Below are 18,037 nucleotides of genomic sequence, written 5' to 3' on the forward strand. Positions count from 1 at the left end.
ATGATGTCTCACTTGTCTGACTGACCACTTACCTCTTACCTGAATTACCCACTCCATTAAGTGGAATTACTGCTGATCTGCTTAGGCATGGCTCCCACTGAGGGCTCAGCACGAAATGCTGATGGCTGGGTGAAGTGTGACCTAAATTTATTACAGCTTAGGGTGTAGCTGTCCTGTTGTTTCTCCACTTTTAATTAAAAATTGACTTTTCCAGTGATTTTACAATAGTAAGGGATGAGGATGAAATTCCTTCCTGTACCTAGAAGACCTAACACTGCAGCAGGACAGAGAAATGGGCTTGCACTAATCCTGTGCACTGTTCACAGCCCTCCATATCATGACAGTGAACAAGGTGACAGCATCAGCCATGGGGAGGCAAGGAGTGAGGGCTAAATTAAATTAACAACAGCCCAAGCAATTAGAGTTCTAGACAGGTGCTGGTATATTTGAAACCCAAAGGAATACACGTGCAAACCTAACAATAGCATGTTACCCCACTTTAAATCACAAGTCCCATGACACTTGTGTCTTTCTTCGAGGTCTATTATCAGCAAATCTCGCTTTTTTTTTTTCTTTAATTAGGTTTTTAAACCTCAATGTGGAGAAAAGGTAAAAATTCAAATTAACCACTTGCTATGAGACAGCTTTTGGGGGAGAAGCAAAAAAAAAACACAGGATATGTATTGATTTTCAAGCCAATCCTGCAGTTTGGGAAAGCCTGAGTCTGCCAGTACCATACTGATACTGAGGCAATCTGTTTGGTTTCCTTTATTACTCTTTTGGGAGAGACAAGCAGACCAGGGTTAGATCCTGCATTGACCTATTGAATAGACATTTTCACACCTTGGGCCCAAGCAACATCCCTTTTGGACAGAAATAACTTCTGGCAGCCCAAAATTCCTCCTAAAACTGAAAAAAAAAAATTGTTCTAGTTTATACTGCTGCTTCCTTCATCTGCCTTTAGTGGAACAGAATTCAGTTGCACCAATTTATTGCAGGAATATCACATTATACACCACAAGTTACCTACCTTGCACAGCCTGGCTATGGAAATCTCATGTCACCACATTATCAGCTCTTCCAAAGGATTGTGCAACAGGGGGAATAAAGAAAGAGTCCAATACCTAAACTTCTAAAGGATCTGGCTCTACCCTACTAGAAATAGGCCAAATGCTGCAGATTTAAAAAAAAAATAGAAAACAGGCAGGTGAGACATCATTGCTTTGAGTGAGCAGTTTGTTTGGATATGCTCTTCAAAACCATCCAGCAACAGTAAAAAAAAGAACATACCAAAATAAGTCTATCCATGGTGTTAGGGGTGCCAAATAAACAAAGAATCTCGTTCAAAAATCCATGAGATCAGTTTTAAATAATTGTGAGGAATTATCTCAGAGTTCCTATGTTGCACATATGCATGTTTTACATTTTCATCTGAGTTGATAAGCACTAGAAAATTACCATTTTTAAATGCCTAGAAGATTTTGCAGGGCTTTTTATAATTACTATTTCAGTTTTAAGAAAGGATGGAGGCACAAATACTAAGACACATGGTATAATTACACTGTGGATAAGAGTAGTCAGATTTGCTTTGCTATCTGTGCATGTGCCACTATCTCTCTAATCAAATAGATCAGAATTCCAAGAGGACTGTATTTCTGGAGTCCAGCCACTGGCAAACACCAGACCCTGCTTTGCTCCAGCTGTGCCAGCTCAGCACTAATGATGCCTTGTGAAGGGTGACCTAGAAGAGAGGCTAGATGGAGTTAAAGAATGAAGTAGGGATTTATTTATTAAAAGGCCTCATTGGATCCACCTTGGGCAGTACAAGAGCCCAGCCAGGACTACACCCCAGAGGAACCCAAAATGTCACAAAATGGACAGCCAGTCACGAGGTCTCACACTTTTATAAGTTCTGGTCCATTTGCATATTGGAGTTAATTGTCCAATTATAGCTTTAAGCTATGAATTCCCATCCTTCTTGTTTTTCTCTCTTCATTCTGTCAATGTTTGTGCTATTGAGCCTGAAATTTGGATCATTTGTCCTTGGTCTCCAGCTAGAGAAGTAATTGTTTTATCTACCTACTCTGTGAAGAGAGCTTACCATCCTCTAATATGAAGCTCAGACTAAAGCAGTGCACACACTAAAACAGTACAGGATCTGAAAAGTAGAAAAGCTAAAACCTGAGGCATCACTAACATCACTCACAGAGCCCCAGTGTCATGGCTGGGAAAGCCCTGCAGAGAGGCAGAAGTAGCAGTGCCACCTCAGTGGGACAAGCCCTTCTGGGAGCATTAATAATGCCAGGGAGGAGAGCGCAAACCTTGGCAGAGCCTCGTGTGTGCATCAGCTGAGGCAGCCAGGATGAGGGAGTTAAGCAGGGCTGCAGGAGCCAACAGCCTGTGTGGATTCCTGGTACCCTTCCCCATCACCCTCAAGGGCTCCATGAATAAAGATAAGCTCCACAAACTCTCCATCCAGTTTTTCCCTCCAACATCATCCTACATGCACTCAATAAACTTCTTTATCTCTTTTGGTAGCAGTGACCTGAAAGATTAAACAAGCCAAAGCCTGAATAATTTAATGACATCCAAACAAATAGCTGAGAAAGATGATAAGGGAATGCTTTGCTGACAGTGGTGGATGAACTAAAACTTATCTTTAGCTGACAATGTGGTCAGTGTGTGATGTCAGCATCACTTAAATTGCATCAGGTAAACAACAAACAAGTTACCTTGACATTTCTCACTGTCATTTGGTGATTTCAAGTTAAATGTCTGCAGCACTGAGAGACAAAAAAAAAATAAAATAAAAAAGAGGAAAACATGTAAACGTGTTATGGTTTTGTACTGTGAGGTTCAGGTTTTGAAAAACCAGAGGATTTTGGTATCGCATTAAATGTAGAGTCCTAAGCTTTTTCCATTTTGGTTTTGAGAGTTCTGAATAATTTCTATTTTACCCTCATGCTACAGCATGATAGCATCCCATTGTACTTCAGAAAAGAAAATTAGGAGATGCTATGCTTTTCTACAGAGTTACCACCCCAAGGCATATCTCTTTGATAGTCTTAGTTACTTATCTGCTCAGATTTCACAAATCCTGCTAAAATTAATGCAGCCTACAAGTGTTTGGTGTCACTGAGCACTAATCACTGAGCAGCTGAGGCTCATACTGCAGAGTTCTGCCTCTGTGCCAAAACCAAGCTGTCACCTTGACTGGCACTGTTGTGCCAGCAAATCCTTCTTAATGTGTAAAGCAGCAACATGAAGAAAAAGGAGATTCCAGTATTTGTTTAAAAATGCTGCGTTCTTAACTCTACCATCTGACATGGCCTGGCTAAGGTTCAAGTTAAATTGGAGGTGGAGGTACTCACAAAGGCAATATGGCATGCACACTTTTATTGGCATGAGGAAATTCTAGTTCAAATCATGGAGAATCAGTCTGTAAAGGATTTTTGAGACTTGCTTCTCCACTTCTTTGGCAACTGAGGGTATCCTGATTTTACGTGTTCTCTGAGCCACCTTTTACTAAAAGCACCAACAACTTTTAACCCTCTGAAAGCTAAAGGAGGATTTTAAAAGCAGGTCAGTTGCTTAGAAGTGTCACTTTGGCAGGTTTCAAAAAAATATGTGTCCTAGAAAGGAAGAAGGGAATTATTAGAAAATACATGAGGACTCCTAAGAAAAGCAAGCACTAAATTCTCAGAAATTTCAAAGCAAGTAGAAGAGCAAAATAAACCCTCTAAGAAAAGAAGTGTGGTTTATACATTCTAGAAAGAACACTGGACTTTCCAGGTAGCACTGGGGAACTGCTGGAATTACAAGAGAAAATCCCTTGAAAGTACAGTAAGGAATTCCCTGAAAGCAGAGAAGAATTCCCAGGTATAAGACTGAATTTATCAAAAAGAGGGGGCTTCCTAGAAGACAAGGGGGAGTTTTTAACAAAGCAAGTGACAGAAAGCAACTCTGGGACTCCCTACAAAGATCAAAGGAGAGAATCTGGAAAGACAAACAGGGAATTGCCAGAAAGAAAATCAATATTTCCTCAAAAGAGACCATCCCTGGAAAAGCAAGGACAAACCACTAGAAAGCAAATAAGGCATTTCTACAAAGCAAATTAGGAATTCCTCTTAGAAAGTTCAGAGGACTTCCTTCTATGTAGGCAGTCCTAGAAAACAATGAGGAATTGCTGGAAAGCAGAGCAGAAATTCACAGGATGGGAACATTCCTAGCAAATGGATAGGAAAGAAGACATTGGGGTTTCCCAGGACATGGGGGGAAGCATAATCAATCTGGAAAGTTCCTGGAGTGGGATGTCTTAGAGATTAAACTGGTATGCTCTTAGAAAATGTGGACAATTATTACAGATGCATCCCAGGAATCCTAGACAACATCAAATGTTCCCAGAATGCATCAAGGAGCAGTGCTAAAAAGCAGAATTTCTAGAAAGCAAAATGAATGGGTTCCTACAAATTGTGGAAAATTGTGAGAAATCAAAAAGCAGGGGGAGAAGCCTAGAAAGCAAAACCAGATGGAGTCCTAGAGGGCATTGAAGGGTGAGCCCTAAAAACCCCCATAAGGTTCCTAGAAAGAAAATAGGGGAGGATATGGAGAATGGAGAGGGTTGTGATCCTAAAAAGACCGAAACAAGGGAAAGCTTCCTGTCATGCATTATGAAAGGAAACATTGAAAGAAAGTATTATGAGGAAACCATCCTTGATTTTGAAGCATCAGCAACATTCCAGACTAAGGACAGGACATTTTCCACACTAGATGTGCCTCTCAGCTGCAGGCATGCAACAGAGACACTTCTGAGGAAAGAATTTCAAAAAAGAATCAACAGAAAAATGTCTCCAGCTAAACCCCTAAATCTTTGAACTGTAAAAAATCACTGAGCCTTGGAGAAGACAAGGGGTGGACAGAAAGTTCAGAACTTGAACTCCAAAGATAAAAAGGCAGTAAAGCATAGCAGACTTTGAGAAGTTCACCACAGGACATTTTACCTGCACCAACCATTTCCTCTTGAAGTATTGTGTGGGCTTATCTCCAGACAATGGTAGTGCATGTGTGTAAACTCCAGGGAAATTGAAAAGGAACAGATTTTTACAGGAAAGTCAGAATTTATACACAGAGGGTTACCATGTTATCTTACAAGACTTACCTGTGTGCCTGTGGGGAATTACTCAGCAGCCCTCTGTGTTAACATCTGGGGTGATTTCATCTTGGAGCCTTATTCCTGTATTAATCTGTGTATTTTATGTAAACTACTACTCCAAGGCGCAACAGAGAAAAGCAGCTACTGCCACTTTTATCTTTAAATGGAAAACAGATAAGAGAAAAATATGTGATTCCTCACTGTCTGGGGGAAAGTTATTAATCAGGTTCTTGGTTCCCTGAGCCACAAGCTAAACCTTTGCTGGAAATTTGGCAATGCCTGTAATTGCCAAAGTATCACAAGGCTTTGCTGCTGGTCTAGGTGATCCACCCCTCCATGGACAGCAATTACAGATTTGCCACAAAACCTCCAGGAGAGCAGGATTAAGGGCCTATTTTCTGTTTCATTACCTGCCTTTGCTTCTATTTACATAGTGGCTGGCTTCTTTCCAAAGGAGAGAACCTCTTGTGAGGCAGGATTTGACTCCCATCTTCCCCTCCCACACTTCTCTTTCATTTCAGGAATTACTGGTTGGTTTGTATTCAAGGGACACTCCATAAAAATGCCACATGTTTATTCATGACCATACCCTAGCAATCTTGCAGGCATGGTGACAGACTGACAAGGCAAAACCACACATTTTTGAGCTCACCTGAATGCTCCTGCCTCAGGTGGCACACAGAGAATGGGTCACAGCCTTTGCTAGCAGGAGGACATCAGCCATGGAAACCTCCAAAACGTCCTCATTTTCATTCCCATCTTAGGTGTGAAGCACTGGAAAGCAAAATGGCTTGCAGACAAGGGTAGTTTCAGATGGGATTTTGCAAATAGATGGGGTATCTTTTTAACCTTTAATAATATAATAATTGTTATAATACATATAAATAAAATAATATAATACAATGAAATAATACCATAAATTTGCATTGCATCTTTTTAACCATAGCAGTTTGGGAAATGCAGGTAACATATCTTAAATTAAGGTTGGTGCCCGTGAATGTGAAATAACTGAGGCTACCTCAGGCAGAACAGGAATCCCAAACTGCTGCATTCAGTACTGAATGAAGAGAGAGAATGCTGCCCCACAGAATTCTGGTCACCATTTTAAAAACAGCACTGGCTGCAAACAGGTAACAGGGCAGTTGCACCCTTTACAGTGCCAAACCTCTAAAATCCCAAATAGAAATAAAAATTGAAAACCATGCAGTATCTCATGCTAAATATAAAACATGAGTAGGCAAAGAGTGGATTCATCTCCTTTGGCAACACTGGCCATTGAGGTTGGTCTTGAACAACTGCTCCCAGTCCTGCCATCCCTCATCCCCAGCTACAGCTCAGCAAGTGATGTTACCTCATCCAAATTCCCCATTGCTCAGGCCAGCCCCTGCCAGAACCACCCTGCCTGGGAGCTGTTCATCCAGGAACATCCCTGTACCCATCCCACGCTGTCCCTTTGATCCTTACCCTGGTGGAGGGCTGTGTGCTAGGGATCTGGAATAAACCTGCTGCTAAAATAATCCCAGGGAACAGAGGGGAGAGGGTCCTTGCTGGGAGATCCTCCTCTGATGACATTTCCAAGGGATAAGAACACAGCACCCACATAATCCCAATCCCATTACAATATGCAGAATACACACAGTCCCAAGGCATGCAGGGATGAGCCCAACCCTAACTGGGAGGATGCACAGGAGGTCACATAAAGGACATGAGATGGTGCCTTCAATCCCTATTTCAAACTCCAGCTGGGCTCCTGTGGCACTCACATTCTCTGAACAGAGAGAGAGACATAATTCTCTCTCTCAGGTTTTTTTTCCTGGAGAAGCACAGAGAGAAGAAAGAGAAAAACAATTCTTATCTCAACTTGCTGCCCCTGTTGTTTTTGCACATGTGGAATGTGTTAGGAAGATTGTTTACCTGAATTTCTTAGTTGGACACCAGTGAAGGTTGTTTTGTTTCCTTGGCAATTAGGTCAAAGCTGTGTCCTGGCTGTCTCAGACAGTCACAAGTTTTTCTTTAGTATGTAATTTAGTATAATATAGTATGTATTTCTTTAATATAGTATAGTATAATGTAATATAATATAGTTTTAATAAAGCAATTGTTCAGCTTTCTGAATCAATGGAGTCAGATGCCAATCATTCCCTGCTCAGGGGTTATCCTGTTTTATTATAGGATTCTATTCCAACTTACATCCTCTGCTCCTGCTTCCATCCCTTCACTGTCTCTTGAAAACACATTTTAGAGGTTTAATTCAGATGCCATCCAAAAAGCATTTGGCCAAAAGCAGCTATGCAGAAACAGAGAACCCATCTCTACTTTCAGGCATTAAGACACTTATGTGAGCTAGTGGAAAACACACTTTTTTCATTCAAATAATATTTAATTAAAAGACAGAATTGCAAGGTTTAGTATTTGGAAGGGTTTTTAGTTGGGTTTTGGGGTGTTTGTTGGGTTTTGTTGGTTTTTTGCTGCTTCTTCTGGTCAATTCCCACTGCTGCCCCAGAAGCAACTCAAATGCCGTGTGATAAAGGCTCCTAATTAAAGTGCACAGCCAAACAACTAAATCAAGAAATTGGATTGACTTATTTATTCACCACCTGCAGAATCATAGAATGGTTTGGGTTGGGAGGGACCTTAAAGCTCATCTACTTCCAACCCCCTTGCCGTGGGTGAACAAGTCCCTGCACTTCCACAGAAATGCCCAAACTGTGATGGCCCATCAGTTTGCTGTCAGGGGTACCCGGCAGGGATTTGGGTGGTCAGGGCTGCATCTCAACAGGTCCTTGAGCAGAGCAGGATCTGCAGCTCCTGCCTTGTCACAGCCAGGAGTGCCAAACCCCGTGGACACACACAGATCTCCACCACAGCACGTACCTGGGAGGGACACGTTCCCAGCACTAATGAGGCAGGGAAGGCTCACCACTTAATTAAATTGCATACATTGAGTAAAAAAATTCACATTTCTCACCTTGAAGGAGAAGAAACTCACTCACCTGCTGTCCTCACAAGCCCAGCTTGATTAATCACTTGAAGTTCTGCCTTAGACCTCCACTACCTTTTCCCATTTTTCAGCACTCATGCCTCTCCCAAAACTTCCAGGCAAATGTGTCCTGTTGGAAGCAACCTATGCTTGGGGAATCTCCTGACACTGCCAGGATGGGTCAGCACCTTCTGGGGAGCTGCCCAAGACCTGCTGCAAGGTAGCCCTGCAGGAGGAGGGGTGATGTTTAGCACAGCCTCTCCACACCTATTCCATGCCATGCTCATGCTGGCTTCAGGCTCAGCAGGACAGACTTGTTCAAGGCACAAACAGCCCTAAACTCTGCTATCTAGTCCTGCCTGGTCTGGGTCACACATATATCAACTAAATACCCTTTTTTATTTCACCCTAAAATATCATGTTTTGCATTCTTATTCTGCAGCCATTATAAATAATATCAGAGAAAAAATATCAATAATTTCCAACAAATGTTTGACTCATGATTGCCAATGGCAGTTCCATGGGCATGTTGGAACTGGATGATCTTCCAGGTCCCCTTCCAACCCAAACTATTCCATGTTTCTAAGAATAATGAAGCCATTCAATGAAACACAAAACCAGTCTGTTGTGTTGTTTTTTTTTTTTAATAGAAAGCAAAATTACTAGAAGATTTTATATTTTAGTGTCTTGCAGACTTCTATGAATTATCCCAAAATTCTCCCAATAACTGAGCAGAAAATCTCTTTGCTCAGCATTTTTCTTTATGACAAATTCATCCCAAATGTTTACTGTGAAAAATGCAGGATACAGAAGCTTTTCATGCATACTGCTATGGAGGCTGTGCTCCATGCCAACAACAGTTATAAGGAATCAGAGAGGGGAAAGTGTTCAGCAGAGTGCAATGCTGAGCAAATTATTCTGTCTGCTTTTCTAGCATCAGAGGTTCTTTGAAAATATCAGATATATGCAATGTGTGCACCTGAAAGAGAGAAATAGTAGTTTGAGAGTCAAGCAATTGCTCCCAAACTGATGGCCCAGTAAGATAAAATAACTGCTCAAACAGAATAAAACAAGTAAGTGGAATACTAATGACTATCTAAGAGCTACATCCTTCTAGGTAAGCCTGTAAGTGGTTTACTCTGGTTTTTATGCTTATATGAAAAAACAAGAAAAGCAGAATTTTACTCCCTTCTTTCACACACACTTTTTCAGTAGTACATGACAAATTGGGCTGTAGAGCATAAAAGCCCCCTGTTTTCAGGAAGAAATCTCTGCCTCTGTCACACAAGCAGCTTTTTCCAACAGAAGAGCAAGAAGAGCATCCCCCATGATGCAAGGAGATGATGTTTCTCTTTTTTCCCTGCTCAGGCAGGATTCAAACCTTAAATCTGCTAAAAGAAAATAATTAAATGCATGCTCCACTGATAAGCCTGCTGCACTGGCAGGCAGCAGCTGGGGGAGTTAACCTCAATCTGAAGTCACCTTTAGCTCTTGGACAGAGAGGTGACACAGGCAGGAGGGTCACCACAAACCCTGGGCCTGCAGGAGTGTTAGCTATGAAGGGGCAGCATTTCTGAGTCACAAAGGTTTGCAGGAAGCCCAACAGTGCCCCATGGTGTCAGTTGAAACTCCTTGAAATTCCTTCCCCTGCAGATATTCCAGGCTCCATTGTTTTCTGTTTGCAGTTCTTTCCTCCTGCATTCCTTTGCCAGGAGAGATGAAGGTCAGAGGAGAGCAATTCAGCTCAAGGTGACCAGAAGTTCAGAGCTCACCTCACTCCACAGATGTGAGGTATCAAACCTCAAGGACAGCACCCACTTCCCCCTTGCAATACGTGCCAGACCCCAAAAGTCAAACCAGACTGTGAGCTACTCCCTTCCAAACACATTTTATTTGCCATGAAGTCTATTCCAAGCAACGCTGTGTGTCACCTGTCAGGGTTAATGCAGATGAGACCTCCCAGGTTTCAAATTCAAGTGGATGCACATTTCCCAAGCAAGGAGCTACAAATGTAGTTTTGTGCAGTTTTTGTAGGGTTTTCTGGGGCATTTCCCAGCCCAAATGCCATGGGTTTAACATGATGCACAATCTCATCAGGGCACCAGAGGTACCCAGGCTCCCAGGCAGCTTCCAGGGCGTAGGAATCCATCTAAATCTGTGCACTTGTCATCTAAACTTCACACAGCAGCATCCTACCAAGGATGACAAGCAAGTAAATCCTTCATCTCCCTGTCCCTTTCCTCTTCTTCCCTGTTCCTAGCAGCTCTTTGGTCTGCCACTGCCTCTAAAAGGTTTCTTACTCCTTGTAACTGCTGTGTGAGAGGGAGGCTCAGATCTCTGGGCTGTCAGAGGGGAAAGGAGACCCAAGAAGCAGCTGATTTGGAGAGCAGAGGCCCTCCAGCACGGGAGCTCACAGCAGCAGGCAGAGATTTGCCTCATCAGGTCCCTGGCATGGTTTGCACCTCACACACACAGAGCTCAGCAAGCCTGTGCTGCCCAGGACCCTTCTCCAGAGCAAACAGGTCAAGGGAGTGATAACAGCATGGGGGGAAAAGAAAAAAATACAACCAAGCAGACAAAAAAGAAAAAAAAAATCCAGAAAAAAACCTACCACCCCATCACACATCACTTTTCAAGACTGACCTAAACGAGATGAAGCATTAGGTCAGATCACAGGTTTCAAGGACCTTTTTTTTTGCTATCACAGCAGGTCTGATATCTTAGCAAATTATCAGTGCAAGCAGACACAGCACCAGCAGGCCTTTGTTTTTCTTCCCCTGTAAAGGTATTTTTATTACCAGAGTGCAGCTAAGGCTCCCAGATGACAGGAACCCCCATGTCCTTGTGCTGTGCAATGTCCTGAAGGTGTCACACCCTCACTTTGAATGAGCACCTTGCAGCCAGGGGCTCTTAGCTGCCAGGGGAGGCATCACACACAAGCGGATTCTGTGTTTAGAAGCAAGCAACATCCCTGGCAGCTGGTATGGTGAATATTACTTAGAAATTCACACCATTTATCTACTTGTTCCTCTGTGACAGGCAGAGGTAAAAGCAACACAAATATTGATCCAGCTGGGACAGAGATGTGTCATCTTATTTAACACCCTCACAATCCTCAGCTCAAGGGGCTGGAGTTTAAAAGCACTTTGCAGACTTGGACAATCTAATTTTGAAAATTACCTGAATTGTGCTTTAATTATTCTGCATTTAATCACATTGAAATGGCTTTATTTCTGAGCACAATTCTCCCACCAGTTTCCTCAAATAAATTAGTTTTTAAAATCTGATTCAGAACAGTTTTATTTGGCTTTCAGGAGGGGCAGTAAAGCAAAGGATGAGATACACCAAGGACAGTATGCATACATTCTTAAAATAAACGTCTTCTCTGCTAAAGAAACATTTAATCTATTTCTTCGTATGCAAAGAAATTGATTTATTATCTGACTTCTTTCAAGAAGCAAAGATAATCAACAGTATTATACAAATGACAAGCAGAGTAACTAATCAGAGCTGGTGTAAGAACAGATAAAACTGCAGTTAGAAGCCCAGGTTAAGGCCAAGGAAAACTTATAATACAATAAATTATAAATTTCACACATGACACCATTTAGCTCCTTTTGGGGTATGATAGTTTCTGCTTTAAATGCAGATAAACTACACTAAGTTAATATAATTAAAATGAAGAGCTGTCAACATCTATGCTATTAACAAGAACAGATTTTTAAATTAAGTCTGAGGCAGAACAAGACTGAAATCCAGGACATTTCCATTTTTGTATTTGTTTCCTCCTAATCTGATTTATGAGATGCTGTGAGGCCTAATACCCAATATGAGATGAAACAGCAAGATTAAGTAGCATGAAAAACAGGTTTTAGGGTCCCTCCATAATAGATATAATTAAAGAATTAAACATAGATATTGGTCTTAAGTTATAAAAAAGAAACAAAAATAATCACGTTGTCTTTTTTAAAAAGTACCAATTAAAACAAATTTCTCGGCGCTGGGATTTATGGACACTAGAACAGGAAAACCCCACTCTAACTCAAAGCTTGGGGGAAATCACAGAGTCATTTTTGTGCCTTCTTACCTATAGAGAACAACTCCTGAGCCTGCGTGCTGAGCTCAGCTAAGGGTGACATGGCTCAAGAAGCCCTGGGATTGGGACAGTGACAGTGCCCCAAAAAGCAGTGCAGCCCCTTCCCTCAGCCCTTCCTGCCCAACACATTGAATTCCTGCACTCAGGGGAGAAAGGAGAGAAGCCTGGCTTAGCCAAGCACAGGGGCACAGCCATTCCAGCCTGGGGAACAGAAGGGAGCTCATTTGCTCTGCTAATAAACCAGGCTTACCAAACTGGTGTTAAACCCTGGGTAACAGCCTCCCGTTGCCTGGAAATCCCTCCAGCAGCACCCATGCACCTGGGAAATGGCCACCCATTGCTTCCACCCCCCTGCACCCACACAAAGAGATTCTTGATGGCCCCATCACCAGTTCTCAAAAGTATAGGGAAAGTGGAGTACTGCAGTTTAAAAAATTTGCAGTGAGACTGAAGGGTTTGGGGGGAGCTTTGGTGGGTGTTATCAGGGAAAGCTTAACTCCCAGGAGCTGAGGGGCACCCCTGGGTATAGTCTGGATTAACTCAAAATATAAAAAAGGAAAGATTTTATTAAAGAAAAAATTGATGGTGAGTAGCAGGCTGATCCTGGTATCTGAGTGTATGCCCAATAAAGAGGGTCCTTCAGCCTGCTGCTTTTGCTGCCAAGAGCCTGGATCAAGAGGCTAATGCTGCTATCTCCAGCAGTATTATTTGGGCCACAGAGGTAAAATAAATAGGGCTTTCAGCTTGCCTGAAGTACCAGGCACAGGACAGGGCCTTATTTGTCCTTTATTTCCCAGGCTGGAGAACTGGTTTTATAAAATGCCACTCAGCTCCAGAGGCACAGCATAAACATCCAGGCAGGCACACTCCAGACTATGGGGACAAGCAATGTGGCATGTTAAAGCAAGGATTCCAGGAGCTCTTTGAAAGAAGCTGTTCCAGCATCCCAGCCTGCCTCAGAGCTGGGGTTTGCAGGGAGCTGAAGCCGTGTCAATGCCATGGAATCACACCTTTGGCTCCTGCCCCACAGCTGGAGCAGCACTGGCTCCACATTCCCTGTGTGCTCTGCCCCTCACTATTGTATTCACAGGGTTCCCAGACCAAGGAATGATGGATCTGACTCCATGTTCTTAGAAGACTAATTTATTATTTTATGATACTATATTATATTAAAGAATACTATACTAAACTATACAGAAAGGATACAGACAGAAGGCTAAAAAGATAATAATGAAAACTCATGACTCTCTCCAAAGCCTCAACACAGTTTGACCCTGATTGGCCATTAAGTCAAAACAATTCACATGAAACCAATGAAACAACCACCTGTTGGATAAACAATCTCCAACCACATTCCAAAGGAGCAAAACACAGGAGAAGCAAATGAGATAATTATTGTTTTCCTTTTTCTCTGAGGCGTCTCAGCTTCCAGGACAGAAATCCTGGGCAAAGGGATTTTTCCAGAAAATATGACTGCCACACCTCACTGACCAGGCTGAGGGCTCAGCCTCAGCCTCACAGCTCAGTGCAGCAAGTGCCTCACTGCCCCAGCACATGCCATGCCCTCTGCTGAGGCTCAGAAGGCTGTGGAACTCTTTTAGTGGCCATTTAGTGCATTACTTGACAGGTCAGTCAAGGTAAGGAACAGTTTTGTTTTCTCACCAACCAAAGAGTTGTCAGGGTGAGATTCGTCCCATTGTTTAGCTGACACTGGCTTAAATTTGGCTCTTTTCCTGCCTTGGGTGTGGTGGTTGCTGACAGTCTGGTCATAGAGAAAAGTTAGATAAACTTTCCCATGCACTGCTCTGGGGAGTTTTGGGAAAACTCAAAGAATTAAAATACCTTTAATCTTTGCAGCTGGTGTTTTGAACATGCCATTTACTTGTAAGACATTTACAAGAATGGTGTTGTTCCTAATTAGCCAATGATGTGAGGGGTGTTGATGGAGGAGCAATCAGGTCCCAGTTGATTGGAACAGGTCCAGTTTATTGGAACAGTCTATAAAAAGAATGTGGTGTATAATAAACCTTGCATTTGCCTTCTGAGAACACAGGAGTCTGAGTCACTTCATCCATCCATCCCTAACACAGCAGCCACAGGGTGTCTCTTGCTCATGCTGAAAACACCACACAGAAATTCCCAGCAGCGAGCACAAAGTCAAACACCACCTTTGGATGATCAGCTTTGTTCTTGCTGAGCATCCCAAAGGTGTTCCCAACACTGGGAGCAGCGTGGGGCTCCTCTGCTGGGGAGAGCTGCCATCACCTCCAGTGCAAGAACAGCACCAGGCACTTGCTGACAAGAAGGCTCATTAAGAGGCAGCTCTGACAGTCTTTTTTAAGATAATTACATCCTGAAAGAGAAGACACCTTTGCAGATGGCTGGATATGACACAGCCCTAAGCAGGAACAAGGAGAGCTACTGTGGTTTGTCTGATCGTGTCAACAGGGGGAATAAACAAAGATATGACTGCTTAATATGGCAGAAATTAGTACCTACTAATTATGGTAGACAAACACGTGGTGATTCCCTACCTGCCATCACCTCCTAATGCTGGATGCTTCAGCTATAGGCTGAATGTACCTTTTCCTTTTGAACTGAATTCTCCTCTTTGCAAATGGAGCAGTGGAATGGCCCCCAGAGCTTTTCCTTTTCATCCCTCACATGCACACAACACTTGAAAAAGCAGTAAATCATAACAAAAGAAGTCTTCTATGGCACTGCCTACCAGCCCTCATTCCAGTCCCATCACAATCACTCCAAAAACCAACAAAGAGGAATAGATGCAGAAAAAAAAAAAAATAAATGTGACTATCTGAGAGGGACAAGGACAAGCAAGCTCTGAAATTAGCAGCTCGGGGAAGAAGGAGCCTCAAGGAACTTGCAGTAAATTGAAACAATTCAGTTCCATCACAAATTGTTAAGTCTTTCCCAGACAACTCACAGAACCAGGAGAAAACTGAAGCTTTACAAACTTCTTTGGAAGGAAAAATAATGCCCTTTTGGATGGATGACTGAACAGCCAGGGGTGGGACAAGGTGAAGGACAGCACAGATCAGGACTATTTTTGGGTCCCTTATTCTCCAATTCCCTGGCATAAACACAACAAAGCAAAAACAAATAAACAAAAATCCCCTAACCACAACAAAACAAAGTGAGAGTTTCTCCATTATTCCCCACCTCTTCCTGACCTGTAATTAATAATTACCAAGCTGTATTCATGGATGGCTTGTCAAGATTGTCTTGCAAGACAAATGGCTCTAGTGGGTTTTAGGCTGCCAAGAATATTTATTGGCTATGAAACAGACTGCTCCTGACTCCCAGGAGGATCCAAGGGCCATCACTAGGAAATGTACTTCCAGGAAAAGGAGAGCAAAAGAGCAGCACCCCTCAGAAATATTAGCACAGGCTTTTTAACAAGCACCCAGCAAATAACACATTTTAAAAAAGGAAAACCATTACCCTAGGTTTATTTACTTCTCTCGCTATCAGCAGAGATGCCTTGACCCAAGGGATTAAACATCTAAGGGGCCTCTCCTGACTCTAGGGAGAAATGGGTCAGGCAACCTGTCACTCAAAATTGCTCATGTTAGATGATGTCAATCCAGTAACACTGTCTTAAATGCGAGTTAAACTGAAAATATACTGCAGCCAGTGGTGTAGATGTCTTGAAACCATCAGAGGTAGAGCCTCAGCATACAGTGTGCTGACTGATCAAATACATATGGAGCACACAGCAAAATAAAGCACATATTAACTCGGGTAAATAATACTTTTGTCAAAATATCTCCTACAAATTTACACAAGTCTAAATGGTGTTTACCCAGGAGTCCAAAATAACTCCCAAGCTACCACAGTATTCTGCTTTTTCCCAGGTTAATTTAAGTTCAAGTGTTCACAACTGTTGATCCATGTTGGAGGTGCACTACCAGTTCCAAACAAAGCCCCCATGGGTAGAGGTGGTGCTGAATTTTTGGGGAATGTTTATCCTGCCTGTCATACATGGATGTGGCACTGAAATGGAGCACCTCATGTTCTCATCAAACCCTCAACATAACCCTGCTTCTGAGAGTTTCATAGTTGCATCATCTGAAGTTCATTTATTTTATGTTAAATGCTCATCTTTGCTGCTTCTGCTGCACCCTTTCAATGCTCCCTGCTTTTGCAACAAACACCATCCCTTCAGCAGCAAAGCCTGGGGCTTGTTTCCTTCCCCACACATTGCCAGCACCCCTGTAAAATTTTAGAGTGTCAGTAAGGTTCAGCAGATATTTTCTGGGAGCTGAAAACAAGCAGTAACCTGTGTGGCAGTGACTGTGCAAAAGGAGAAACACCTTACCTGTTGCTGAAAACAGCTGACAAACCCAAAATAAATAAATAAATAAATAAATAAAAATAAAAAGGAAGCTGGCAATAATCTACAAGAGCCATTCCTTTGGGAATCAACCAAAACTGCTCGTGTCAAGTGTAAGTGGCAACATAATCCCAAAATTCCTTTCTTTTCACTGCCTTTGGGTTTTGTTGTTACTCCTTCCCTCCAGACCCAGCTGCATAAGCACTAATCTCTTGAACTCTGCCTGCAGCTTGCTAACACAGCATTTAGTTCAAGCCCTATGAGAAGTAGGTGGAAACCAGTAATTACTTGCAGGAGGAATTACACTGTACCACTGATAACCAAAATGGCTTTGTTCCTTCCTTGCTTGTACTTATTTGTTTGAAAGGCCTTTGGATGACACAACTTATTCCATCAGACTCCACACAGGCCAAAGGAGAGCCCATGGCTCTAGTTCAGATTGTGCAGAATAACCCAGAATTGTTAACCAGAGCTTGTAATTACAAACAAATCCAAGAAGCAGGATAAAATGCACCCACTGTCCTCACTAGCCAAATTAACACTTTTGCACTCAATACACCTTACTTGTCCCAGCTGCCTTCAAACACTGTTCCTTCACTCTGCTCAAGTGCTGTTTCTTTCAAACTGCTTCACTGTGAATCTCTTTTTCTGCCTGGTCCCAGCACTTACCTTGCTGATACTCCTGGTGCCAGCCAGGGAGTTTGGTGGCTGCAGCAGGCAAGGTGGCACCAGGGATTTGGGCAGCATGAGATCCCTGCTCCCTGTGCACCACACAGGGAGAAAGAGCCTGTGTCTCTTTAGGCCTTTCTATATTAATTGCCTTTCCCTAAATGCAATCAGAAAATCAATCACAATTAATTGACCTAAGGAAAACATTTCCCTACACACACAGACACACAGAGCATAATTAAACAGTGTCTGAGCCCTGAGTGTTCTCAATCACTCTGACCATCCTCACCTGGGACACCCAGCCAAACCTTTGGCCACCATGCAGAAGCTCTGGATAAATTTGGGCTGCACTCCCACTCCTCACCTGAGCTGTGTAATTGTTTTCATCCCTGTCTCCCAGCACAGACTCTGGACCTCCCTTGCAGTCATCCATCTCCCCCTGCCCACCCGGCTGCTGCTGATGTCCTGCATGGCCCCAGTGTGGCTCCTCTTTGGCTCTGAGCTGCTAAACACTGGTACCAGCTCCCTGCTCTGCAAAAGGAAACCACTGGAAGTTCTGGGGTCCCCCTTGGCTCCCAGCTCATCCCACACCTTACAAAGGAGCTCCCTCACAGGCAAGGCCAGAGGAGTGCCTCAAAGTCAGCAGTGAACTTTCCAGAAAATTGAATTCTTTACAGAAGAAAACATCCCCAGGTTTTACAGCTCCTACAGAGATTCAACCCCCTCCTCCAGAGGTCTTAGTTCAACCCTTGTGGGTATTCAGGTATGCTGCACTTAAACCTAAGC

General features: G+C 42.9%; 1 protein-coding gene across 1 annotated transcript in view; it reads right to left on the minus strand.

Annotated features, from left to right (window-relative positions):
• LOC135297840 (uncharacterized) overlaps positions 1 to 17,684 on the minus strand; it is a 186,292-nt gene extending 168,608 nt beyond the window's left edge. Inside the window, exons 1-2 of the mRNA XM_064415794.1 lie at positions 17,616 to 17,684; positions 17,252 to 17,408 (exon numbers count right to left, since the gene is read on the minus strand). Of these exons, the coding sequence (XP_064271864.1) occupies positions 17,252 to 17,408; positions 17,616 to 17,684 (226 nt within the window). The remainder of the gene's footprint in view (positions 1 to 17,251; positions 17,409 to 17,615) is intronic.
• Between the last annotated feature and the right edge of the window lie 353 nt (positions 17,685 to 18,037).

Source organism: Passer domesticus, chromosome 3 (assembly GCF_036417665.1).
Source record: "Passer domesticus isolate bPasDom1 chromosome 3, bPasDom1.hap1, whole genome shotgun sequence".
Taxonomy (NCBI): Eukaryota; Metazoa; Chordata; class Aves; order Passeriformes; family Passeridae; genus Passer; species Passer domesticus.